Genomic DNA, 27445 nt, shown 5'->3' with positions numbered 1-27445 from the left:
AGTAGTAGTAGCAGCAGTAGTAGCAGTAGTAGTAGTAGCAGCAGTAGTAGCAGCAGCAGTAGCAGTAGCAGTAGCAGTAGCAGTAGTAGTAGTAGCAGTAGAAATTCCTTTCTCGTTAGAAATAACAGTGGTGGAAAGAATGGGTCACAGCATTCCCTTCATCAGCAGCAGCAGCAGTAGTAGCAATATTAGTATTAATAGTAGTAATATTAATAATGTGAAATCCTTTCTCAGAATCAGCAGTGAAGGGAAAATTGGCCACAGAGTTCATTAGAAAACCGCACAGCACCAGGAAAAAATTTGTATATTTTGTGTGTGTGTGTGTCTCCAGCTCTGGGTTGAGGAGAGGATGCCTCTGGCCACATCGACCGACCATGGACACAACCTGCAGACTGTACAGCTGCTCATCAAGAAGAACCAGGTACACAAACACACATCCACCACATCTACCTAAGAAAGTAAAGGACACAACGGTTTACTGAACATATCTGGACTACAATTTTCCCTTTATAGCATAAAATCCTTATTTACAGTTCATTAAATCTTGTTAGGCTTCTCCTCTCACGCTTTGTCAACTCATTGAATCCACTTGTTAGATGTTTTAACCTAAAACAACACAGACAATCAATAATACCATTGTAGGAAGGAAAGTAAAGGAACACAGATGAGGAAGGTATTAAGGAAAGAAGGGGCATCTGAATTTCCCTTTCATTACTAGCTGGCAATTTACAAAGTGCAAATTGTTGCAGTGATTGAATTTTAAAAGCAAAGGTTGCAGTTTTTGCCTGTATCATGCAGCCTCCTCACTAAACCCTCTCTGTGACCTGTGACCCGTGACCCTCGCAGACGCTGCAGAAGGAGATCCAGGGCCACCAGCCTCGCTACGACGACATCTTCGAGCGCAGCCAGCACATCCTGAGGGAGGACAGCCCGACAGCCGAGCTGATTCGCCAGCGGCTCCGGGCTCCAGTCGCTATGGGAGCAGATCAGGAAGGAGACGGAGATGCGGCACGCCCGCCTCAGCGAGGCCCACGAGGCCCAGCAATATTACTTCGACGCCGCCGAGGCCGAGGCCTGGATGAGCGAACAGGAGCTCTACATGATGTCAGAGGAGAAGGCCAAGGTGAGCGAGGGGTCAGGGGTCAGGATGATGAAACAAGGGGGGGGTGGTGGGGTTAGTAATTATACAGAGCCCCTGAAATCTATTTTTATATCTTGTGCTCACAAGATAATTTTTTAACACAAGTTATTATCTTGAAAAGAAAAAATCTAAAAATGTATCAGCCAAAAAAAATCAAGTATAAAAATTTGAAATATACAGATTTTTTATTTTTTATTTATTTTTTAATCAAGCTTTCATGTTGCAAAGACAGTGTCAATAAAACCCCAAAAAGAGAAAATCACAGAGGATGAATTTGAAAACAAACAAATGAGACTAACGACACAGGCCAAGATAGAGAATCATGGTATGAAGTGTCTGAGCAGCAGGGCCTGATTATCACAGGTGTAAAGAGCAGTGTGTTGGTTTGACATGGACACGGTTCTGAGTTTCTAAAGAGCCAGCAGCTTTGTCAGAATTTGTGTCAGTGTTGGTTGGTGCTTCAGCTCTGTAAAGGCTCTTTTATTTGTCAGTTCCCCCAAAACGCTAGTGTCAAAGCACCCCCGACGATATTAGCATTAGCCTGCCAAATGTCAGTTAATATCCAGTAGTCGTTACCGTGCGGTTCTGTTTCTCTTAACACGCTAACGTTAGCACACCTGCATGTGAGCATGGTAACATTAGTATGAAGCTGTAACCGTGGCTGATCCTGGATCCAGACCGTGTTAGCAGAATGGAAACACTCCAGTTAATCCAGTTTGGTGTCCGCGTCCACGCGTTTCTCCAGCACGGGAAGTCTCGGTTTTTAAGGTCTTACGCATTTGTGTCGACTCACCGACAAGCGGAACCTAATACAAAGAGTGTATAGTTCTTTTTAATCAGCGGAATCGATTGTATCAGTGTTGATGGATTTAATTTAGACGTAAGTGTCAGTCGTGGTGTTTTGCCCGCTGGTTTGTTGACATCCCCGTAGTTCTTTTCATCGTGTAATAAATATCAATGTCTGTGACTCGGCTAAGAGGACTCAACTAAAAACTACAACTACAATGATCTAATGTTAGCGCATGGGTGACATTAGCATAAGGCTGACAAAGACTTCATGAAGTCGTCAGACTTCATAACGCAACCCCTTCGCTCTCGGCCGGCTGGTCGGCCAGTCTCTACAGACTCACGCTGTGGAGCCAAACGTCGTCCAAACCCACAGAGCTTTGTTTCAAACACTAGCGTTTGTCAGGCTGAGTCTACGTAACATTTCCATTTGACGGAATTATTATTTTATTCCATGTAAACATCATATAGTTTCATCAAGGCGTTGGAACAAGATGATACAGAATATGTTGGTGAGAGTGTCAGACACTGGATTAAATTAGTTTAATAACCTGGAATAACCCACACTTGTCGCAGTGTTGTATTCAGGATCGTGTTGGTCCGAGTCTCTGCTCTCTGGGTCAGAAACTTCCTGATTCTGGTTTCAGTTTTAGATCACCTGCCAGTTCCTCAGTTTGAGAGTTTTCTCTAAGTCTGGTTAGTAGGTGCTGGTGTCAGAGTGACAGCTCTTTCTGCTGTAGTCCTGCTGGTCAGTACACATTCAATACTTTCTAATGTTAAATATTTCGGTACTCTGTTAACTGCCTGGAAATATTCCCACCCTGAATGCAAGGGATGGTCTCAGGTTTACTCTCTGTTTGGGTTTTGTGGTTCTGGTTTTACAGTGGCATACTGGGGGGGGTTCCCCTCTAACGTTCAGCCTAGAGGTCGCTCTGTTGCATTTCCAGTCTGTAAATCTGGTCTTGTTGAACGGTGTTTGACTGATCGGTTCAGTTGAGGGGTTAAGTCTGTCCTTGAGTTTGCTTTTTGAGGGGAACATTTCCTAAAACTTACATTTTGACAAAAATGAAGAGTCACTGTTTGTATCTAACGTTGGAGAGATTGGGAGAAGTGGGAGAAATGTCTTATTACTCTTTTTTCTTCTTTCTTTTCAGTGTCATTTTATACTCTACCTCTAATTTTGTGTCCCTGCTTATATTTTTCCCTCCATCCCGTCTTATTCTTAGTCCTTGTCCACACATTTCAGTCCTTCTCTAACTCTCTCAAGCTCTCATTTTTTTGCTTTTACTTTTTCTTTCACTTCCATTTCTCTCTGTCCTCTGTTTTGTTGTTGTTGGTGTTGTTCACTGTTCTCCGTTCTCGTTTCCTTCTTTCTCTTTCAACTTGTTTTGGCGTTGGAAATCAAAATCTTAACTTTAGCTTTGTACCAAAAACGTGAAGGGAAATCTGTCTGTGTCTCTCAGGACGAGCAGAGTTCGGTGGCCATGTTGAAGAAGCATCAGATCCTGGAGCAGGCAGTGGAGGATTACGCAGACACCGTCCACCAGCTGTCCAGCACCAGCCGGGGCCTGGTGGCCGCCGGACACCCCGACAGGTGAGGGGGGCAAGCACAGGTCAAAGGTCAAGGGTTACACGGGAAGGACCATGACCAGGACAATGACTACTACCACTACAGTGTTTTCTCTATTATCTTTTTCATGTGTAGTTTTTGAGGTAGTGTTTTTTTTTTTCTTCAAATGTGAAGCTTTTTTTTTTTTTTTAAATGTGCAGGGAGAAAGGAAGAGTGGAATCAAACAGAAGGTAGAAAACAGATATTAGTCAAGGAAGTAAAGAAAATCAGGATAAAAAAGGAGAAGGTTGAGGGTGAAGTCTGGTAAGACGAGAAAGAACAAGAGCAAAGGAAGAAAGGAGAAAGGAAGAAAAGAGCAAGATTGATCAAAAGAACAGAAAAAAGACAGAAAGAAATCTCTCTCCTCCTCTTCCTGCAGCGAGCGTATCGGCATGCGTCAGTCTCAGGTGGACAAGCTGTACGCCGGGCTGAAGGATCTGGCGGAGGAGCGTCGGGGGAAGCTGGACGAGCGTTTCCGTCTCTTCCAGCTCAACAGAGAGGTGGACGACCTGGAGCAGTGGATCGCTGAGAGGGAGGTGGTGGCCGGATCCCACGAGCTGGGACAGGACTACGAGCACGTCACTGTCAGTACAACACATCAGCGGTTTATCATCAGCATTTTCACACCGCATCATCAGAGCTGACTTTTGTGGACTCGGGTTTTAACTAGCGGAGTTTTAGTTTTACACCATTCTGTGAAAGCAGAGGTGCAGAGGCAGATTATATAAAAACTTATTGTGTTAAAGTGGCTGAATCTCTGCATCTTTTGTAACTTTTTCAACTTTCAGTAGCTCTGTCAGCATTTTGACAGAGGACAACATTTGTTTATATACGTTAGCTAATTGCACATTAGCCCATGTGGAAAGGTTTATCTTATTTCTTTTACAACCTGTTACTTCTCCTGGGTTGACAGACAGAAAATGTGCAATTTATTGTAGGACTTTTGAAGTAGATTGCATTACATTTACTTTAATTTGTCTTAATTTTCAAAACAAAAAAAATTCTGAAAGTCTTTTTGTTTAGACTCCTATAAAAGTGCATTAAAAAATCAGTAAAATCAGTAAAATTTGAATTTTTTATGACACTTTCTAGCACAAACACTGCACTTAAATCATTTATTGTTTTTGTAATTTATTTTTTTATCCTTCATATTTTTTACAGGGAGCCTGGCACATAATCAGCAGCTCATTTATACTTTTTACATTCTAGTTTTTACTTTGTTAGCAGAAGCACTTTTTGGGCTGGTTTACTATAAACGGATCAGTGTGATCAGCGTTTAGTTTTCTTTCTGCTGGAAATGTAAATGTTGAGTGAACATTCAAATTCCATGTAAATCATTTAAAATCAATCTTTGCTTTTACATTTTTTATTTTTAAATGTCTATGGTTGTTTATTTGTTTAAGATCTTCAGGAGCTTGGTATCTCCAACAACCTGGAACCTTTTATTTCTCTCCTCCATCAGATGCTGCAGGAGCGTTTCAGAGAATTTGCCCGTGACACCGGGAACATCGGCCAGGAGCGCGTGGATGCCGTCAACCGTCTGGCAGACGAGCTGATCAACAGCGGCCACGGCGACGCTGCCACCATCGCAGAGTGGAAGGATGGCTTGAACGAGGCCTGGGCCGACCTGCTGGAGCTCATCGACACCCGGACGCAGATCCTCGCCGCCTCCTACGAGCTGCACAAGTTCTACCACGACGCCAAGGAGATACTCAACCGCATCCTGGACAAACACAAGAAGCTTCCCGAGGAGCTGGGCCGCGACCAGAACACAGTGGAGGCCCTGCAGAGGATGCACACCACCTTCGAACACGACATTCAGGCTCTGGGAACACAGGTACGGGCGCTATGGAACTGGAATTGGAAACTGTCTCTAGACGAAACAGTTGGCGCCGTTGACACACTCAGTTGGCTTTCGAAACAAGAAATTAGAATTTTAATCTCATAAACACTGGGAGCAAAGAAGCAAAGCTCCTCCACATTTTCATCGGCTAGCAAGCACGCGATGAGACGCGATCCACCGGCTCCTGATCTCAGTGTTTTACACATTCGCCGTGTTTCAAACCAGCCCGAACCTTTTCCTCTTGCTCCTCTTTTAGGTGCGGCAGCTTCAGGAGGACGCAGTTCGTCTGCAGTCGGCTTACGCTGGAGATAAAGCTGACGACATTCAGAAGAGAGAAGGGGAGGTGAGCGTCAGTGAAACATAAACCACATCAGGGCTGGGCTCAGTTTACGTTGAATACAGTCAGTAAACCTGAGTGATGTATGTGTCTCAGTGTGCCTGCTGTCGGCTCCCGAGATAGAACAACTTTTTTCCCATTTGGCAAATGAGTTTAGAACTCTAATGAAAACACAGTGGAAAACCTCCTTTTCTTATGGATTTGAATTTAAAATGAACTGGACCCAGCATTGATGTTACTGAAGTCACTGTGAGAGGCCCTTTGCCTCATGCATGCTGCACTGCTGCCGCACTAACCTTGCATTGTTCCTCTGCTCCCTAAAGGCTCTAGTTAGAGAAAAACAACACATAGTAATCACTAGGTGGTCAGTCAGGGTTCAAATGGAGACAGAGTAATCTCGAGTGAGATGAATCGTAGTCTGGTGCTCTCCACAAAGACGGCAACACTAACACAAGCTACGGCCTCACACGTACTCGCTCACGCACGTGGACGTCGGCCACTGAAAATAATCTAGAGGCTGATGAAAGATACCGAACATGAGGTGCTGTTCTTCAAATCATCAAAAGTAGTTTTATTCAAAACAATACATCAAGCTGTAGATTATAAACACATAATAAAATCTTACAGGGCATGGTCAAAATAAAGGAAACACTTCCCTAATGGTTCTGATGCAGAGGTAACGTTAGTGTTGATCCTTAGAAACACACTGGGAACTCGGTAGATTTACATCCTGCCTGACCAGTCCTTATAAACTCTTTTCTTTTTTTTCCCTTCTAGGCTCAAAATCAGAATGATATCTTGTGATTTTGGATAAATGTAAAATGTAAATTTTATTTGATTGTAAAAGTTAGCAGTCAGCTGACAGTTGTTTAACCTTTGACCTTTTCTGCCCGTTTTTTTTAAGCTGGATTTTCCAGCATCATTTACCGTACAGCGATATATTAATACTCTGGAGAAACGATTGAGCTTACTGTCGCCATCTGATGGTACATTTTATTCCAAAAGTACTCAGGTCTTCCAGGGTGGTTTCTTGTATTAGTGAGCAAAACTGGTTATGTCGCAGGTTGAGTCATTAAATGTGTGCTCAGACACAACGTGAAGTGAAGTCACAAATTCACTCTAGGGCTGCAAATTGAGGCAAGGACTCACGGAAGTGGAAATGTTTCAGCTTGAATGAAAACTTGGTCCCAGGTCTTCGTGGATGTACAGTTCAGCGAATAACCCAAGGTGAAAGTTCATATGGCCGGTTGGTCCTTTTCGCCGGCAACAGCTCAAGCTTTTCACATTCACATGTTTACCGATAGAAGGGTCACGACAGTGAGCAAAACCTGCCCCCCTGCTATGATAACATCTTATGAGGAGCAGATGTTGGCGATTTGATGAACTGTGATGTTCTCAGAACCAAACCTCTGTCTTTATTTCATACGTTTTCGTTTACAAATATTAATACCGATATGAAAAGTGTCTTCGACCTCAGTAAATGCTGTTTTCCTGATTCTGAAACAGGCACTTTTAGAGGATGTTGGTGAACAATAACACCCTTAAAGTTTAAGTGGAATTTCCCTTTAGTAGCACCATGACGTGCCGAAGCTTCTGCTCTCCTGACCATCAGAGTGGACTGTTGATAATGATGAGCGCTGACTGTTTTTGATGGCGTTGTGTTTTGACCATTCCCTATATGTCCATTTCCCTGCATATCCCCTCTGTCCACCCAGAAGAGAAAGGGAGAGGTGAGACTCCGTTTACCCAAAACATTGGCTTTGCATCAGTGTTCATTTTGGCTGCAGTTTTAGACTTTCTTTTAATATTTCGACTAAAATGTTGATTAATTTAAGTGACATTTTAGTCATTTTCATGTAGTTTAGTTTTAACCTAGTGTTAGTCACAGACCTGGTGATTTGCAAATACTCGTGTGGTTTGTTTTTTTTATCTTCATCAGATCGCTGTGTGGGTGGATTTTTTCACAGAACACAAACTAAATAGAAACTCAGTTTATCTGATTGACAACTGCCCTGCATGAGTACCAATAAGCAGTAAACTCCACCCACCCGGGCCTCTGAGGGGGTTAAAACAAACGCTTCAAGTAGTTTGCAAATACAGTTTGGGTCTGGTCAGTCAGTGAAGATGAAAACTGAACATTTAGATCCAGCTTTTCTCAAATCAATTTAAGAGGCATTTTTAATATTTCATGGCTGCACACAGTGGTGCAATCAAATGTTTTTGTTGGCATTTGCTTAAGTGTAGTTGCTTGTTAGCTGGCAAAGTATCGCTGCTTATCGTGGAGCCATGTTTCCATCTTCTTTGTGAACAGTGTCTCAGTGTCAGATGGGTCTGTGGCTGAAAATGTTACTCAGAAGGGGGTGAAAAGGTTCTGTGCAAACCACGTGAATCTACTGGTTTTCAGTAGTTTAGTTTAACTGCAGTCAACAAGGCCTGTCAAGAAATGTAGACGTTCATTTTGCAGACATTTGCCGCCGAAACCCATGGCAGACAGACCGACGGGCAAAGTGTCAGCTGCCTGACTCCTGTTAGAAGATAGAAAAACCTCTTGCTGCAGCTTTGCCCTGTGAGGTCCAGGCGCTGCGACTTTCTTTCTTCCGTGCTGCATCCCAGCGATGCAGCCTGTCAGTCGCAGCCCTGAAAGAAACACGGGGTGCAGCTTTTGAAATTTGGGTGAAACTGAGTGATGCTCGAGCTCGGACAGGGGTGCGTTTCAGCCGCAAATGTCTGCCACTGTGTATGTCTAGGTAAAAGAAAATGACTAGAAACTGAGTATTCATCTTAGAAAATGAACTCTTGTTATGTAAGATTAGACAACTCACAGGAAATTAGTGCTGAACCATTAACATCTTGTTGGCATTCAGCACTGAGCTTAAGCTGTGTCACAATGTTTCACCGAGCCACAGAAGACGCCTCTTTACCATTAAATCCTCCTAGATGGTAAATCAGATTCAGCTCTGTATGAAGCACCTGCTGGCGGCCATATTGGAGGTCTTCGGCAGTTCACCCACAATGGCTGCAAAGATTTTTTGTTGTTGTTGTGACAGAATTGTTCAGACTTGGTTCATTTTTAGTTTCTGACAAGAAACTGATCAGTTCATCACTGAGCCGTCTGATTGATGGTTAGAAAGTAGCTTGTAGCTAGCTAACCATAGTTTCTGTGCAGCTAATCCCCACTGTCTGGTTGTCAACCTCACTAGCTCACTTAACCAGAAGAAACTAGCGTTAGCTTTGCTAACATGTTGATGCGGCTGCCGGGTATTTATCTTGCTGACAGTTAGCTCAGGTTAAGTGAGCTAACTCTTCGTCAAGCTTCCACCAAAGTCTACCTGGTAGTGTTGCTCACTTGACCGAGAACATTATTGAGTGCTTCAGCGGGAGGGTCGGCCATTACACGCAGGGTTGGTGGTACGATCCCACCAAGAAACCGAACCCCGTATCGCTTATTTAGTGAGCTGTTTAAGCCAAGCGTCCCTGTCATGGCTGAATACTGGACTCAAATTGAAAAACCACTGAACAGGTTAGAGTCCTGCACCAAATCTGCAAAGGGTGCTTTGCAAAAAAAACAAAACATTTTAATGTACCGATAAAACATTTATGAACGTCCCAGTGGCTTGTTAGAGGATCTGAATAATGAATGAAAATATCCACATGGTGGCAGCAGGTTTTGGAAAGGTCTGAATGTGTGTGACCAACGAGCAGGTCACACAGGTCTGAGCAGGTGGTGACACAAGCAAATAAAAATCCACTGAAAAAATGGAGGAGGGGGTTGGCGCCAAGGATAAAAATCCTCCATCACTGCATATTTAACTCCATATCAGATATCGATTTATATCGGTAAGTAATAAACGGAGAAATTCTTAATGCAATAAATAACATGTCAGTCTTTGGCTAGTCCAACAAAAACCCAAGACCTGACAAATGGAACTTTTCCTCACACTGGTTCAGAAATCTTGTGCGAATCCAGTCTTGCCATAAAGCAGTCCTGCTCACTGATTCACAGAGATATCATAGGGAGAGCTTCATCAGCAGAACTGGAATGTTACTGTCTCAAATTTCATCTCAGTGTGCATATTGTTACGCTGCCCCCCCACGTGGTTTGTGCTTTTGCATCTGCAGTCCTCACATGTTGTTGTGCTGTTTTTTTTAATTTGCTTTTATCCCATTTATTTATTTCCCCGGGCCGGGTTGTGCTCCCCCACAGAACCCTGGCACTGGACAGACCAACAATAGTTTATTTGCAGTTTCTATAAACATTCTTCACAAAGAAAATAGCTCACAATAATTATTTGTGTTTATTGTAAATAAAGATTCCCCATTGGTCATAAAGCATTTTGTGATTACCGCCCTCCAGGCACTCTCTACTGATTACAGTGAACCTCCTCCCTTTTCTAGAACACACAATTCTCAGATGCTCCTCCGTGATGGAGCCAGCTGTTTTCAGGCTGCGAGACCATAATGCAGCTGCAAATTCTTGATATGACTCAGCCCTGACTCATGGTTAAGTAAATGAAAAGAAGGTTTTGATTTATCAGTTGAAACCACTTGTGATCGTTGCGTTAGACATCTCTCTGGTCTTAATCCTGCCCGTGTCTGGTCTGGTCTCCCTCAGGTCCTGGAGGCCTGGAAGAACCTGCTGGAGGCGGCGGAGGGCCGGCGGGTGAAGCTGGTCGACACCGGAGACAAGTTCCGCTTCTTCAGCATGGTGCGGGACCTGATGCTGTGGATGGAGGACGTCATCCGCCTGATCGAGGCCCAGGAGAAGCCCAGGTAGGAGACACGGAGCATACGGGAGCTAGTTCGTCTCTCCGAGGAGTCAGTGTTTGGAGTGTCGTTTTGCCGCTTAGGTGAACTGGTGATAGACAAGTGAGATCACACACCGACAGATTCGCACATCCAGGAGGACACTGACACACACATGCACCGCTTTCCTTACTCCAACACATCCACAACGAAAACCTCCGTGACTGCAATTCAAAATGAATGAAGCGTTTTTTTAATAAGTGCAATTAACATACGCCTGTCGGTTGCATTTTGATATCTTAGCAGTGAAAAAACTGACTTAATCTGATGGGAGGTCAGAGAATTCCCTCCACTAGTACTGCAGCAGGAAATTATAGAGCAGTCTATATAGAGCATTTCTTTTAATTTCCTTCAGCAGCCATCTGATGTCTCTGCCTCTGGGCTGCGCTCACATAACATAGCAGCTGATGAAAGACAAGGGAAGCGATGGTAAATTGTAATAGGGGAAGAAATGAGTGAGATTAAGTAGCAGAAATAGTGAGGAGCTATGACTGGGGCAGTTTATTTAGCAAAGAAGCATTTAAACGAAGCTTAAAGACAAGAAATGGAAACCAAATCGACATATTAACACATGCAATGACCATTCGTTATGGCAGTTAGTTTTCTGGTGTGTAAAGATACCTCCACCAGTGGGGTTATTTTTTGTTGGATTCTTTGTTTGAGTGGTTTTTAGAAGCATGTCTCAAAAAATGAGACAGATTTCTACTGAATTTGATCCAAAGAAACAAAAGACAATATTGTCCATGTAACACCTGAGTCTTATTCTGTGTGCTTCAGTGCAGATCTGAATCCAGACCTTTTTTTTGGATTTGGGTTTAACGAAGAAAGATTTAAAAGACTGTGTAGCTCCGTTGCTTTCTATGCTTACACAATAATCAGATTATCAATAGTAATCATTGAACTGGGTTTTGGTATTGATTTAGACACAGACCCTTCCTGTCTGACAGTCGTGCTGGTGAAAACAAAAGCGTTACCAGGAGAAGATTTGATCCGGCGCGTTTGTGCACTTTCTTGCTCGATTTCAGGGACGTGTCGTCGGTGGAGCTGCTGATGAACAACCACCAGGGCATCAAGGCGGAGATTGACGCCCGCAACGACAGCTTCACAGCCTGCATTGAGCTGGGCAAAGCGCTGCTGGCCAGGAAGCACTACGCTTCAGACGAGGTGGAGACGCCGTCGTGTAGTTCAAGACACGCATTTAGAATATCCAGCGGTCTGAACAGTTTCCACTTAGATCCACCTAAGGCCTTATAAACCTAACTAATAGATTCTGAATAGAATTAGCAGATATTTTCTTATTTCACTGTGTGTGCACGTTGATTCTTTTTAATCCCCATTCTTCGTGCCAAACTAAACACAGCTGGACTTCTGACTGACATCAAGTCATTTCTCGCTGTACTTTTTCTAAGTTCCATTTTCAATTTCCAGCTCTTCATCAGCTGTTTTCGGTCAGAAATTAGCCGCATCTGTTTTTGGATTTAACTGTCGTACTTGTTTTAGGATTAAGAAGTCTCAACTCAGTTTTTCTGAAAGGTGCAGATTCCCCTCCGTTTCTGTTGTGTAGCTTTTGATTCTACATTTCTGCCCGTATCCTTCAGTATTTAGTTTTAGCTTCAAACCTCTTACCTTTAACCTCAGTGGTTAAACATGAGCAATTATCATCGCCACCAACCAGAAACCAGAGCCGCTGAATATTGTGCACGCAGTGATTCTTAGGAGGAGTGAAATGGTGAAAGTGTTCTTTTAAACACCAACATTTTAAAGTAAATTTGTACATTTAAGGGTCTAGTTGAGTTCGGGAAGATGCTCGTCCTGTTTTTCACAGTATGAAGCAGCTTGTATTAATTCTGCCTCACGAATACATTTGGAATTTGCTTGTTTTTTTATTTATTTACATTTTCTCTTCCAATGTTTTCTTTCCTCAGATTAAAGAAAGGTTGTTACAGTTGACCGACAAGAGGAAAGATATGATTGACAAGTGGGAGGACAGATGGGAGTGGCTAAGACTGGGTGAGATGTTTCATCCGGTTCGTCAGTTAGTCAAACAGTTTCTCAGTCTATCATTTAGTCATATGAAGTAAAATGAGCTCAATAAATCTGGTTTCATGTGTAAATGTGTGTGTGTGTGTGTGTTTTCAGTCCTGGAGGTGCACCAGTTCTCCCGGGACGCGGGCGTGGCCGAGGCGTGGCTGCTGGGTCAGGAGCCCTACCTGTCCAGCAGGGAGATGGGCCAGAGCGTGGACGAGGTGGAGAAACTCATCAAACGCCACGAGGCCTTCGAGAAGTCGGCCGCCACCTGGGAGGAACGCTTCGCCGCGCTGGAGAGGCTGACCACGGTGAGACCACGGCAGGAGGACGCTCGCAGCACTGGTGAAGTCTCAGGGCTAGAAGACATGATGTGACATGGTGTTTGTGTGTCCAGATGGAGTTATTGGAAGTGAGAAGAAGGCAGGAGGAAGAAGAGAAGAGGAGACAACCCCCGCCCACTGAGGCTCAGCCCGCCGACGCTGCAGCACAGCACAGGTGAATGTGTGTGTGTCCGTGTCTAAATTGTGCGTATTTGTCCAGACTTGCCTCGGCCGACTGTTCAGGGACATAAGTGTGTCACGAATGTGTTGTGGATCTAATGCTGGACCAACAAATACCTGTGTTTCAGGCAGTAATGTTGGAAACAGCATCTACAGTTCCCTCGGGGAAAATGACCAAAAGCTTGAGCATTGCTGCTAAATGACATTGTCAAGACTTAAATATAATAAATTGTGTAATTAACATTTCCTTGTTCTAGCTTCTCATATTTGAATATTTTCTGCCTTTTCACTTTTCTATTACGCTAAATTGATCCATCTTGGTTCTTTTACAGTTGGTTACAGGCAGTTAGAAATTTTAATCAACAAAAGAGGGAATGAATGTCCCACAAAATTTAAGACTAGTGTGAGGTTGATTCAAGTTTGGTCGTATTTTTCATCTTTTTCTTTTTTGTCTAGCAGTTTTACCACTGTGGTAAAGGAGCTCCTGCTTTGACTTTCAGTCCTGTCAGTTACAAGAATCACTTCCTCCACTGTTTTTCATAAACAGTTGTTATGTTGTGTCTATGTAAGTGTGAAATCTCGGGGTGTCCTGAGCCGATTCTTAGGATCAACATCAGGGCTGGTCCGGTCGACATTTGATCCTTTCTTTACTGAGCCATACCGTGTCTGGTGATCTCAGCCTGATGTTCTTGCACCACGGTGCCGGGCTCGACACTCTGAGCATTTTGTTTCACATACAAGTGATAATTAGATTCTGTGGATGTAAAAACTTACTTGAACGACTCTATTCCGAAAGTTCACTTTCCTTCATACCATATTGATAATTTAAACCTTAACCTTTAAAGTTTTATATCAGGACTTTTAGTATTTGAGTTAAGAAGCTCGTATAAATAAGGTGTTAGGATGCTACTTATTATTTTAATGTGTCAGATACATATTTAATAAATATTTAGATAAATAAATAGTATAAGTATCGGATCGGTGTCGGCGGATACTCAATATTAAAGGACTCTGGGAATCGGGGCCAAAAAAAAAAAAACTTGATCGGCACACCCCCAGTGAAGTCCATCAAGAGTGAGTCTAACACTGTGTGTACTTGTGTGTTTGCAGGGAGGGTGAGCAGGTGTCTCAGAACGGGCTGCTGTCCGATCAGGAGTCTCCCAGGGTTAGTTACCGCTCACCTGCCTACCAGAAATACAGCAGCACCCTGCAGAGCCGCAGGGCCGCCGCCGCGCCCTGACACGCACGCACACGCACACACACACACACACACACACACGATACATTGCAAGAATCACAAAACACTAACCTTTGACCACTAACCTTTGACCTCATACAGAAATGTAAGTAACGGACTCCTCACACACTCCTGGGATCTACACATGAATATTCCTCATGTATTTATAACTTGTCTTCAGCATTTATTGTTTGCTCCTCCTCCTTACTGACCAATAATTTCTTATTGAATTAGTGTAATAAGTTTGGTTTCGAAGGTAACACGTGTATAATTTTATCTTTAGCTGATAATGACAGTTGCTTGGTTTTGAGATATTACTGTAATTACTTTAAAACAAATGAGATCTTCATCTCTGAGAAGCCTCTAACTCACCTCTAATAACTCTTTAGTAAGAGGAACAGGAGACAGGAAGCAATGGATCTGATGGGAAATGTAGTCTAGATTTGGAGACACTCCACACTGAGAGTACCGCTAGTGTGAGAGGAGAGTCAGCCTCATTAGTTTATAGTTGTCGACCACATAGCACCAGTAATTTCATGACAACATTTTGATGATGAAAAGTTATTCTTATTGCACCTCTTAAGCTTTAGTTCTATTGATTCTACTTCAGAGATCGACTGCAGGTTTTATTCCAAAGCCATCGTGTCCACCTGGATCCTCTTTCGGTACTAATTAGGTGCTGTGCAGGAAGAGCCAGCTATGATCCCTGTTACTGCCGTAAGGCTACTTGCCAAAGAAGAGAGGGAAAAAAATCAAACCGCAGGAAAACATGGATGTGGTGTCTGCGTCATGACGCACAGCTTTCTAAGGCCGAAGTGGGTGAAGACAGTGATAAACCTGACGATCAGGGGCAGACTCACTGCAAAACATTCGCCTCTTTAACTTCATATCTCCTTAATGGGACAGTAACTTTCAAAAGCATTAGCAGGATACAAATGAGAAGTTAAAAGAACTATTGAGAAATTCTTCTCATGACAAATGTTTCTTTTATTAATTGTAATTTGGGAGACAAGTTGTCAGTTTTCCCATTCGCTGTAGCAGCATCTAGTGGTCGTTAGAGGGACTGCAGCTTAAAAGAGCTTAAAAGACCGAAAAGGTTCTGGTTTCAGCACTAAGCTGTGGAGACAGAGCTGCTTTTATTTTGTTTTTTTTCATTGGGAGGCATTTGTCGATGGTCATCCTTGATTACAAGCCGTTGCTTTTATGTCTATCAAGTGGCTGCAAAGCAGTTTTTGTTTTGATGTGGCGCTTGCTAAAACATTCAGTTACAATGCTTCACTCCTGATACAGTCTGAAACATGTTAAAAACAGCTCATGTCCACTGGAAATGAAGACTGAAATAAGTCACCAATGAAGAGAGGATCGAGGTGGACAAACAGGCTTACTCAGTTTAATTATGTTTCTGTTGAAGAAAAAGTAAAGCTGAAGGAGAAACTTCCTACAGAGAGAAACGTGAGGAAACTAAGTTAAGAACACGATGTACACGATGCCTTAATCTTTTTAGTGTCCTCTTTTATCCTGTTAATTTGACACCTTGTGTTTGGGGGCGAAACATTTAATTGTAATCAAATTTGGCTTCAGATCAGCTTTCTAAAGTGAATATACACGTTTTCTTAAACTTCCCTAACATTCCTTTTTGTACTTAATTTGTTCAATGAAAGAAATTAGAAATAGACTGGAAGAAGAAATTTTAATTATGCTACAAAATCTGTGTTCTGTACTTTTCAAATCAAAAAGATCAGAGTAGCAGTACACGAGTGATGAAAACAGAAAGTCATGTTAATGATTTATAAACCTTTAAATGTTTGCTTTTTTAAGAAATTTACCGAAACAAGGATGAATCCCCATTTGGTATGGCTGTGAGTGTGAATGCATAAGTGGGGTATGGGATGACAAAACGCGCATACATACACAAAAACAAGCCACGTCTGTGTTTTTATCCATTCCTCCGCTCATTTCTTTTCCCTCCTCCCTTCTTCCCTCTGTCTCTCTCAGCTCGACACTCCCGTCATCCTCTCTCCTCAACTGTTAATGTTTCTGCTAGTTTACGTCATCCTTTATAAACTCACCCTGTGGAATATGAACACCTGAGAAGAAAACAACAAAATATATTCGTCAGTTCCCAGCCCTCACTCCAAAATCAGGTTGTAAAGCCACAAACAGTGATTTCAAATCTGCTTAAGTTTTCGGGCCATTTTTAAGATTTTTATAGATGATATTTATTCTCTAATATAAATCTTGCTGTCATCAGCATATTGAGAAATGCGGTAAAACAAAAAGGGGGAAAAAAACTCAAATAGGGTAAAAAGACACTATTAAACAATCAGAAAAAAAACATGGTAATAGTGCATTCTCTTCAATAGATTTATATTCATGTCTTCCTCTCATTGTCTTAAAATAAAAGATATTAAGCTCCGTAAAATTTAGTTTGATCATTAACACTTCGCATTAATAATCTGTATATTAATCCAGTCCCAAATGTTATGTATTTCATATATTTCATTTAAAATAAGAACAGATAAAGACTTATATTTCCAAATTATATACTTTATTGTTTTTAGGGAGGAAATTGATTTTCTAATGTATCAATGTTTCCAAGACAAACACAATTTACTTTCAAAAGATACAATAATAATTGGTTTACTTTAAAAAAAAATAATTAAGTTTAGAGCATGTAGTTCAGTGAAAAAAGTATATTTATCTATCCCAGGTATGTCTACATCCCACAGCCCATATTCATCATCTTCATATTCTTCAGAGTTCAGTATGTGTGCTACCACGTTTTCCATCACACATACGATAGACACTCTGTGTAAAGTACCATCCATGTAATAGCACATACATGTATACATGTCAAAATTCATTTTATGTGACTAGTGGGTGATTTATGTTCAGAGTTAACAATTTGTTATGATAATTGTAGAAAAACTGCGAGAAGAGTTGACTGTTAGTAGTTAACTGTTTAACGTTACCTATTTGGAAACAGTAAAAAAAGGCTCTTGCATCCAGATAATAATCTTAATTTATAAATAAGATTTGAATGATTATTTTCTTTCTACATTACTGTAAATGAGAAGAAATTCATTACTGAATTTGCAGCTTTTAATACCCTCTCAGTAGAGTAATATTAAAGACAAAGCAAAATTAAATTAATGTCATACAATACACATTAATAAGCAATTTAATTTTCATTTCAAGTTTTTATATATAATATTCCGAACAACAGGAAGTTATTTATTTCAATCATAGCTGGTTAATTATCTTTTCGAGAAACTGTTTCTCTGATGTATCTATAAGCATTTAGACGTGTCCCACTGTGTGTGTGTGTGTGTGTGTGTGTGTGTGTCTCCATCCTTCAGTTTTACATCCCCCACATCTCCTCATTATATTTATTCGGTTATGATCTTGTGTCACCGCAGCACTGTTTTGTATTATCATTGTTGTCAGTCTCTGTTGTTAGTTTCTTCATTTCTCTTCATGGTTTCTGTCGCATGTCCATCCAGCTCCCTCAGTCATTCCCTCACTAACCAACATTCCCCAATAAACCCTGTCAGAACCAATCAGTGCCCTCTGACCCATTCTGGTTTCTCTGTCCATGTATTATCCATGTATAGTCATAATGTCTCTCCATATACAGTGTTGGTGTTGATGTTGTTGTTTTGTTCTGTTTGGTTTTTTTTTGGTTGCATGCTGTCATCATCATTAGCAGTTCAGTTGCATTTTCTGTCAATGTTACATTTCTTCATCTCATGTTCTTCACCAGTTTTCATCCTGGGGCTTTATTTTAATCCGTATATATTTATGTAGATTATTATGGTAGGCTGGTTTCATTGTCATGATCGAAATCAACAAAACGAAAGCAAAGTTCAAATATTGATCAGAGAGCCATAAAATAACTTTCATTACCAGCCATTTTTTCTTTGTTGAAAGAGTAGAATAGGAATTTCCTAAATAGTTGTTGGCTGCCTTTTGAATCTCAAGATTTTTTCATTATTTTACCAAAAGTTTTTTTGAAATAGGAGGGTAAGTCCACATACTGTATGTGCTGCTGTTTCCTGCCAAAGTGACTGTTATTGTAAAGAAATTTACCAGCCACAGTTAAAGTTTTCTAGCTGGTGGTGGTGGTTTAAGTCAAATTAGGTGTAAAGCTGTGTTTTCATTCATCTTGTACGTTGTGTCAACTCACAAAACATGTTTTAATCAACGTCTCAGTGCAGCCAAAACCTACAGGACCTTGACAATGCCGATAAAGTTCATTCAAACAAGACGACCGCATCGTCTGCAGTGTCGACAGAAAGAGAGAGAGGCAACATTACTATGTGCGATTCTACTACAATGGCCAGTAAAGAAGAAAAAAAGAGAAATTCCGTTTGATATCAGTACAGTCTCAGCCAAGACTACAGTTTTAGCCACAACACATAGAATACTACTCCAGTAATATTAAATTAAGCTCGCTACAGTTTCTAAGGGAGCTTTTGACGGCAGTGATGTTGGAAATCAGACTGTGGAACGGCTCAAACTGCAGACAGCCGAACAACAATTCTGACGTTCAACATATCCATCCAACCGTCCGACAGCCAGATCATTGATCAATTACGTAATTAATCAGGCATCGTGACCACAAACTGCACGTCAAACAACTACTGATCTGGCAGGAGTTTTGGCTCGATTCTAAAACGAGTGGGGGACGGGGCGACCAATTCAGGGCTGAAATCAAGCTCGGTCCATACGGTATCTGTGCCGGCTTTACCCATGTTGCAGAAAATAAGATTTTACTCAAAAGTTGAAACCTAGTAAAGTAGACTAAAGTAGTGTTCAAGATAATTTCTGATGAGATCTGTCATGGAAGTAGGGTGATGTGACGTAGTTGAAATGTTGTATAGAGTAGCAGTACGTCATATTCTTGGATATGAAATAAATGTGGGAAGTGCTGAAAAATACAGCGTTCTTTGGCAGGATTTTTATTCTAGCACATACAGTACAGTACACTCAAGTGGTTGGTAAAGATAAATACATTATTACCAGAAACATGAGTACTGGGAGGACAGAGCCTCAATTCAAAGTTTCAAACCCAAACAGCCAGTTTTTAGGAGCAATAAAATGACTGTTGAGATTGGTTAAGCTCTCAGGATGTCTACAGTCCTACTCAGTATTTCAGTAAAGGTACTTAGAGCTGGTCATAAGTTTGTCATGAACACTTGATAACCTTTAAGATACAGCTCCTAGAACTGGTCCTTGATTGTCTTTCAGTAAGAGATTCCAGGATTGATCCAGCCTTTAACAAGCTGTAAGAAAGACCTCTGAGAAATGCTCTAGTGTTTGACAAGCTTCATCTGGAAAAATAAAAGAAGACTCTGAATGGGTCCAACCTTTGATTAGCTGTCTGGCCAAGTTCTCAGAATTGGTCCAACCTTTATCGAGCTTTACGTAAATGATTAGTTGAGGATTAGTTGAGCCCTTAAAGCTTCCGATAAAGGCACCCACGATTGGTCTAGGTCTCACCAAACTCCAAATAAAAAGCTCCCAGGATTGGTCCAGGTCTTGCAGTCCTTCAGATAAGCTCCCAGGATTGGTCCAGCCCCTGAACTGTTCTCAAAAAGAGCAGCCACCATTCGTCCAGCCCCTGAAGAGCTCAGTAACAGGGTAATAAGCATCCGCTTGGAGTGGGTGTGGTGTGGAAAAATAAATTCTGTTTTGATACTAGGCCAATCGCATTCTCCCCTCACCAATAATGATGCCCAGTAATGAGTTCCAAGCAATTTTGTGGATAATTGTTTGAGATTTTTTGTGTTTTTCGTTCTTCCCTTCTTGCCCTCTGCTAGCTTCTCCCTCTCCTCGTCTTTCTTCACACTGTCCACCATGTTGTGTGTTATGGAGTGATGTCCTGATCTATTATGCATGTCCTAAAACCTGTAATCTGTGCATGATCAGACCGTGTTGGCTCTCTGTGCTGTTGATATACAGCATAGACGTCTTTCTAATCAGTACTGGAATCCAGCGCTGGACTCACACGATTAAATGTTTCAATGCTTTAAAAAAGCCCAAAAATGCATTAACAAGGCTGTTGTAGCCGATGTCGGTGGTTTGCTGGACGGATCTGAATTCTGGTTCAGCTGAGTGTCGTAGGTTAGCGTGCAGTGGTTTTGGAAGATGTAGGAACTCAAGTCAGAGACAAGACACATTTTGTAACTTCAAGCTCAACTGTATAAAATCCAACAAAACTTTTAACCCGACTTTGACAGCTGAAATTTGTGATTTAATTCAGAGTTAAGTTACTACTTTAAAGACCGGAACCCCCAAACCTGAAGAGGAAGGGGCAACACACACCGGCTGGGTCTTGTAACGCTGCATCATTGAAAGCCTGTTATTTGATTGTGCAGGAATAGCTGACACAGAAAAGCAGCAGGTTTATGACATGTGCTCCCTGGATCAGCGCGTCCCTGCTGCTGTAAACTGATCCCCCCTTCGTTTGTACAGTTTACGTAGTGCAGGCTGCTGCCTGGCAACATTGACAACATTGTGTTCCCCTGAAATGTAAAATACAGAATAATGGTTGTGGTATCATGCAGTTTCTCTGTTGGTGTTTACATATCGTTAATAAATTTAGAGAAAAGCTCCCTACAAAAATTTTTAGAGCTGCAACAATCGATCGGTCGATCGACAGAAAATGAATTGGCAACTATTTTGATAATCGATTCATCGTGTCAGTGATTTTTCGAGCAAAAACTTTGGTTTAGTCTAATTTTCTTTTGGTTGAATTTAATTTAATTTGGTTGCATTGTTGTCTACAGTTTTTCCTTGGTTTTATTGTTGTGTCATTTCCTCTTGTAGTTTGGTTTGATGAACAGTTTTAAATCAGTTGAACACAGTAAATTAGATGCATTCATATCATGGTCCTTGACCTCAGAACAAAGAAGATTACACTCAATGCGTTTTGAAAAATATAGAAACTTGTCAGTAGTGGCCCAATGTTAATTAAAATGTGTTATTTTGCCGTTTGATGGGACGGTATGCGTGAATCTAAACGGATTTTTTTTTTTTAAACGTTGCAGATTGAAGCTAGTGCTTAAGTCGACCTTCCGGGGTCATGGACAGTGAGCTCAGACTCGGTCAACGGTTTTATTCATTCACGTTCAATTCAGTCTGAGTAGATTCAGGAGAAACGTGTTTAGAAAAGCGTGACAGTTATTAGGGTCGCATGCACAAAACAGCACATGTCCGCCAGCACATGTCCTTAGGTGCCAATTACAGGTAGGTTTAGAGGATTTCTACAGTGTCTACACAGCCTGTGATTCTGCTCTGCTCTGCATGCTGCAGCTCTGATAACTCTGATTTACAGCCTCTGTGTGTCTGAGAGAGAGAACGATTATTTAAAAAGATTGAATGTGAGCGAGATCCCTCCATCCACGGCCCTGCTCTGACTCTCGCTCCGGTCTCCAGGATAACGTCGACGGGGGCGAGGCGGTGAACGGGGTGTCGGAGCCCAGCCCCGCGGGGTCTCCCGGGGCGTCTCGCAAGGGCAAGGCCAGCCAGGCGGCGACCCTGCCGGCCAAAACCCAGCAGGACGCTCCCACGTCCCAGCTGGAGGGCTTCCTGCACCGCAAACACGAGTGGGAGGGTCATAACAAGAAGGCTTCGAGCAGGTAGGGATCGTCAGTGTCAGACGAAGAAGCGTCTCTACGGCTTCCGGTGGATTATGGGATGTGTTTCACAAAACTTAGTGCACAGTGCTTTTCTCTTGGGTCTTCAGTTACACTTTTAGCTCTTCTTCATGAGTGCGGTACATTTAACGGAAATGAAAACAAAACGTAACCTCCGACACGGATTCATCTGTTTGTCCATATCTACACAATACGTCTTTATTACTTCTGCAAAATAAAGACATCGGACCAAAAACAAAGAGGTTTAAAGACACAAAACCCCATTTACCCCAAGTATCTGACTCTTGTTGTGCCCCCACAGGTCGTGGCACAATGTGTACTGTGTGATCAATCAGCAGGAGATGGGTTTCTATAAGGACCAGAAGAGCGCCAGTCAGGGTATTCCCTACCACAGCGAGATTCCCATCAGCCTGAAGGACGCCGTCTGCGAGGTGGCGCTCGACTACAAGAAGAAGAAACACGTCTTCAAGCTCAAGTGAGTATCCCGACGGCAACTCTCGCAGGGGTCCACAGTCACGGCGACGACGGCGAGCTGTGCTGTAAGCGAAAGCTGAATCGACAAACGTTTGGCTCTCAACTCATGCAAAAAAATAAAAGGGAGATTTGAAACCAGGTGGTTTTATCAGGCGAGTGCGGAGGCGCAGGAGGAAGAGACGTAAGTCAGAGACAATCTGTGAGGTGAACTGCAGCATTTTGAGTCAAAACCCCTGCTCCTTCTCTGAGTCATAGCTCTGTCACGTCCGATCACACGGACCTGAAACACATATTGTCAGATCCGGTGTCACTTACACTTTTCAAAGACGTCATTATCTCTGATATCCATCGTGAATAAACGTCCATAAATCTGCTTAGAAATCATAGAAAAAAGATGATCCTTGCCTGAGAATTATCAGGTTTTCCTCAAGTATCAAACTTCTCCAGTGATACTTGTCTGTACATCTGTGGCTTCGCTGCAACCATGGTGCCAGTTTTCAGAAAAACGGGGCTGAAGTGGCAGCCGACAGCTGACTAACTGACTCCAAGGCAAGTTTAGGCAACGTGCTGACCGGGGGAGGGCGGCTCCCAGGCCCAGACTTAGAAAACCCCGGGGCTGGCGTTCTGTTTTAGTGTCACGTAGAAACAGAGCAGGGATTTCTGGTACAACCTCAGCGTCCTAAAAAGGTGCATAGCACTGGGTGAAGCTTAACAGTATCATTTGACCTGTGACGTGAGACCTGTAAACCTCCTCTAAATATTCACACTGATTATTATTTGATGCTTTCTTCTACTTCCGCAGGATTACTGACGGGAATGAGTATCTCTTCCAAGCCAAAGATGACGTAAGTTTAAAAAAAAAAAAAAAAGAAATTCATTATTACATTATTTATTTTTCTCAATATTGTGGGGCACCCTTCTATTTTTATCTTTACAGTGGTAACCATTATTGAAGTCCTTCCTCATGTCTTTGTCCTGCAATAATATTGTTATATTTGTAATATTAATTATATTAGTGTTGTTTTCATTTTTAACCCTAACGTTTCACTGTAATTGTTTTATTTTAAACGTATTTTACCTTAATTACATTGTTGTTTGTAAGTGAAAAAAATGTATTTGTAGTTATGTTTTGCGCTTTATTACATATATATTGATGTTTGTTTATTGATGTACTTGTTAACAACAGAGAATGAATGGATTTATAGTGAAACACGGCTGTAATAATATGAAATATGTCTTCAGAGTGGGGGTGTTATTGTTGAATGTTTGTGTACTGCTCATAAAGTGCCCCCCCCTTCTCGTCGTCCTCCAGGAGGAGATGAACGCGTGGATCTCGGCCATCTCGGCCGCCGTGGCAGGCGAAAGGTCCGAGGTCACGCCCAGCAGCCATAGCACGCCCGCCCCCGCCGCGCGCGCTCAGACGCTGCCGGCCTCCGTCACCACGGCGACGGCCGAGTCCAGCCCGGGCAAGCGGGAGAAAGACAAGGAGAAACGCTTCAGTCTGTTCAGCAAGAAGAAATAGACGCGCCTCCTTCCCCCCTCCTCCTCCTTCCTCCTCTTTCCTCTGGTGCTGTTTGGGGTCGTTCCTCTTCATCGATCGATCTTTGGTCAAATATTTGTTGAAGATGTCAATGTCAGTTGAGCAACTTTCCTTTTTCAGAGTCTGCTTATAGCAACTGAAACTGTCATAACTAAGAATCGGTAGAATGATTGCTCAGTATGTAATGAATTGGATCTCTAAATGGATTTAAGCAGAACTGGTAACGTCATAAATTGCCACTTAGTGAGTAACATCATGTGATAACAGTGTGATTCGATGAGGAAACACAAGCTCCGTCACTGGTTTTTAGCGAGGTTTTAGCTCATTTAATGATCTGGGCAGTTCTTAGAGCATCCAGCAGTGACAACATTAGCAGTTGCCCCGTCAAATAAAATCCCAAACAGCCACTCTTCCTCTCCCTTCTCCTCTCTCTCCCTCCTCTTCCTCTCAAAGCGTGACTCCAGCATGCAAGCTCCGAGCCAAAACTCTCCACTCTGTGCCTATCAACCGTCCGGTCCGGCTCAGAGCTACAGTACAGCTACAACACACCACCTGTATCCTCTGTTCAGTTTTTGTAAGATAAGGAGCAGGGAAAACCAATAAAAATAAATGAATAAATAAAATAAAAAAGATCTGATTGAAGGAAAAAGTAAAGGCAGCTGCTGTCAAAAAAAAAATAAAACCCAGAGTTTGCCGCTGAACAACAACAACACGATGTAGAGGAGTTCCCAGAATATTCCAGTTCATTCTTCTTACCGCTATTATTTGTGTTTTCTATCTCCTACTGTTTTCTTCTTCTTCTCTGCTTTCTCACCATCCCGGCTTTTTCGTCGACTACTGCCTTCTGTGGGTTGTGTTTACGCTCCCCAGCCGTCTCAGTTTTTTTGGTTTTGTTTTTTTATTGTTTCTCGGGAAGTTGTAGGTAGTTCCTTGTTAGGGTCCATCCTCATTTTTTGCGAGGCCTCGTCTTTGCAAGATGACGTGTATCCCTCTGTAGTGGGGAAAACTGAGACCACGGCGGGGTGAACCTCCCAAATTACAGCTGTCAGGTGTCTTTGAGCTGAAATGCGTAGCGCTACAGGAAAAACACGGAGTCGTGTTGCGAAAGACATGAAAACGTACGTTGACGCAGAACAAAACATCACCCCGAGCACACGACGCGCTTTGGAGACTAAACCGCATTTTGCGCCGACTAACATTACATTTGCATCAGCGGACTGACTGTAATCACCACTGTGTTCTGTTAAATGTAGGCGCTGTCTGATTCCTGCAGCAGCAGAGAAAGAGAAAACACGGAAAGTGGCTGTAATTTGGAGCGTTACCCTGCGGTGCTTTGAACTGTATGTATAACTTGTGTATAACAAACTGTTAAAAATAAACCTGTGTTTAATTTCACCTATTATTACTACTAATAATAATACCTACCAACCGTAATAAGCTTCATTTGAGTATAACTTTCTTTACCTGAAAACTTAACGATATGTACACTTAACAAATCGGAATGGAGGCGCCGTCGAGTCGGCGCCGCCCAACTCGACGGGGGAATAAATAACTCAGACCAGTAAGAATGTTTGTTAACTCATCCAGTAAGGTTTCTTTTCTACTCGCTTTACATTTTTGAAACATTTACTTCTGCCCTTTAGTTATTTGGAGTGTGTTTTTGTTTTCCTCCAGTATGTATTTTCTGTTCCACAGTTAAGATGTGTCTAGGGTTTATTTAGTCCGACGAGTAAGGAGACGTAGATGTACTATAAAAACAAAACTACTTTAAGCATTGCCGTTAAGTGGACAGGTTGGTTCTAAAAAGCATTTACTGGAAGTGAGTAGTGTTGCAGAATAATGGTCGCTTGCTTGTTGGCTTCAGCATCCTATTTTTAAGATTTCAGACCTTTACCGCCAGTGACCTCGCGGTGAAATACTGTATGATGAGTTACTTGATTTTTCGTTGGAGGTCCTTTAATGACAAAGTTAAGAGAAATCATTTGCTCTGTGATCGGTCCGTGAGTCCAGACCGGAGAGCGTGCGGAAACAGATTTCTAAGCCTGATAACAAGATCAGATAATGCGAACAGCTTTGCTGTCGCTTGTTTTGCGTCCTTCAGTTTTGGTAGATTGTTAACTATGCGCGCCGAAACTTTGAGACACGCCCTCATTTTGTTATTTGACCCAATAGCACCACCTAACACCAAAATACCCGTCAGTTTCGGACATCCAAAGTGAGCTGGTTTGGGGGATTTAGGGTGCCGTTGAATCAGTCCAAATTTTCAACAGATCTGTTAATGGCCCGAACAGTCGATGGTCTAGCTGCTGGACAATTGGACGGATTTCTTGAGTGTATCTCTAACTGAACAAAATATCCGATTGTCACAGCCTGAGCTGGGCATGTCTCCAGATTTTTCACAATCTGCCAAAACAGCGGTCAGGAAAAGGGGGAGGTTAGACTTTAAACTAACCGTGCCACAAATCCAGACTTTGATGCTCACTTTTAATTTTGTCATTAATTAACTTCCGTACCCACCAGGAAACGTGGAGGCAAAACAGCAGGAATGAGCCCAGTGGTGTAAAAGGTGGGTGCGTTTGTTTTTCCACAGCTGGTGGTGGGGTTGGTCGGGTGGGGCTCGGGAAACACATCAAGTAACTGAAAGACTCTTGGCTCGGGGATGGGTCCTGAAATGGTTCCTGTTTTGTTTTTTTTGTTTTGGTTTTCTTTGCTACCGTCTCTGGCGATTTGATAAATATAGTGTGCATTCCTCTGTCACTGTAACCATAGCAACGAGACATTTCTTCATATTTGCACAGTCAACGATGCCACGATGGGGGTGGGCGGGGGTGGGCGGGGCTGGGGTTTGTAGGTGAGGTAGTAAGTGTGATGTGGACCAGGGGTCACCGCTAGTTGGATCTGCACCCGTAGACATCTCCCCATCTCTGTTACATATGTGCAAAAAGCCATTAAAATGCTTTTAAAACGAACCAGACAGACTCTGTTTGTTTTGTCGTGTGTGTGTGAGGTTAATGGATTATATTCTCACCACCTGCGATTTTGTCAAGCAGTTCACATGCCCGATTCACGTAACCTGTGTGTTATTAATAAAAAATCCATTGCTGCTATTTTAAATCTCAGCCGTCGTCCACCTGTGATTTTATGGAGGATCCTCTTGAACTCAGTGAAAAACTAATAATTTTTTCAAAAGTGCTAATTCTTGTAATTCTGATCTAATGCTACCGTCACTGATTTGCCAATACAAGTTTTGTTCTGTCCACTTTTTAATCTCATCCCTTCTCAGGTTGATACAAAGCTGAGCTGGTCATTTTACCTGGTTCAAATTGCTTGGACTTTGACCCGCCCTGCGCTGACCTCTGTGGGTACAGCCGACCGCTGCTGACCACTGGAGGCCCTTAAAGAGGGTTGAAAACACTTACTCGTGTCACTAAATTTCCAGAGCTGTACAACAAGGAATTGGTAACATTAACAGAAAAGATACTCACT

The 27445-nt window shown here is 42.3% G+C and overlaps 1 protein-coding gene across 1 annotated transcript in view; it reads left to right on the top strand.

Moving 5' to 3' along the window:
- Positions 1-26780, top strand: part of LOC120796370 (spectrin beta chain, non-erythrocytic 1-like) — a 98712-nt gene extending 71932 nt beyond the window's left edge. The window contains 17 exon segments of the mRNA XM_040139148.1: positions 332-421; positions 847-959; positions 961-1123; positions 3391-3521; positions 3916-4120; positions 4999-5373; positions 5636-5722; positions 10329-10486; positions 11545-11683; positions 12445-12529; positions 12659-12855; positions 12942-13042; positions 14158-14212; positions 21725-21927; positions 22247-22420; positions 23222-23264; positions 23732-26780. Coding sequence (XP_039995082.1) covers positions 332-421; positions 847-959; positions 961-1123; positions 3391-3521; positions 3916-4120; positions 4999-5373; positions 5636-5722; positions 10329-10486; positions 11545-11683; positions 12445-12529; positions 12659-12855; positions 12942-13042; positions 14158-14212; positions 21725-21927; positions 22247-22420; positions 23222-23264; positions 23732-23941 — 2529 coding nt within the window. The 3' untranslated portion in view covers positions 23942-26780.
- Positions 26781-27445: the final 665 nt, after the last annotated feature.

Source organism: Xiphias gladius, chromosome 11 (assembly GCF_016859285.1).
Source record: "Xiphias gladius isolate SHS-SW01 ecotype Sanya breed wild chromosome 11, ASM1685928v1, whole genome shotgun sequence".
Classification (NCBI taxonomy): Eukaryota; Metazoa; Chordata; class Actinopteri; order Istiophoriformes; family Xiphiidae; genus Xiphias; species Xiphias gladius.
The sequence above is the reverse complement of the archived record's forward strand: the minus strand, read 5'-3'. Positions and strand labels throughout refer to the sequence as shown.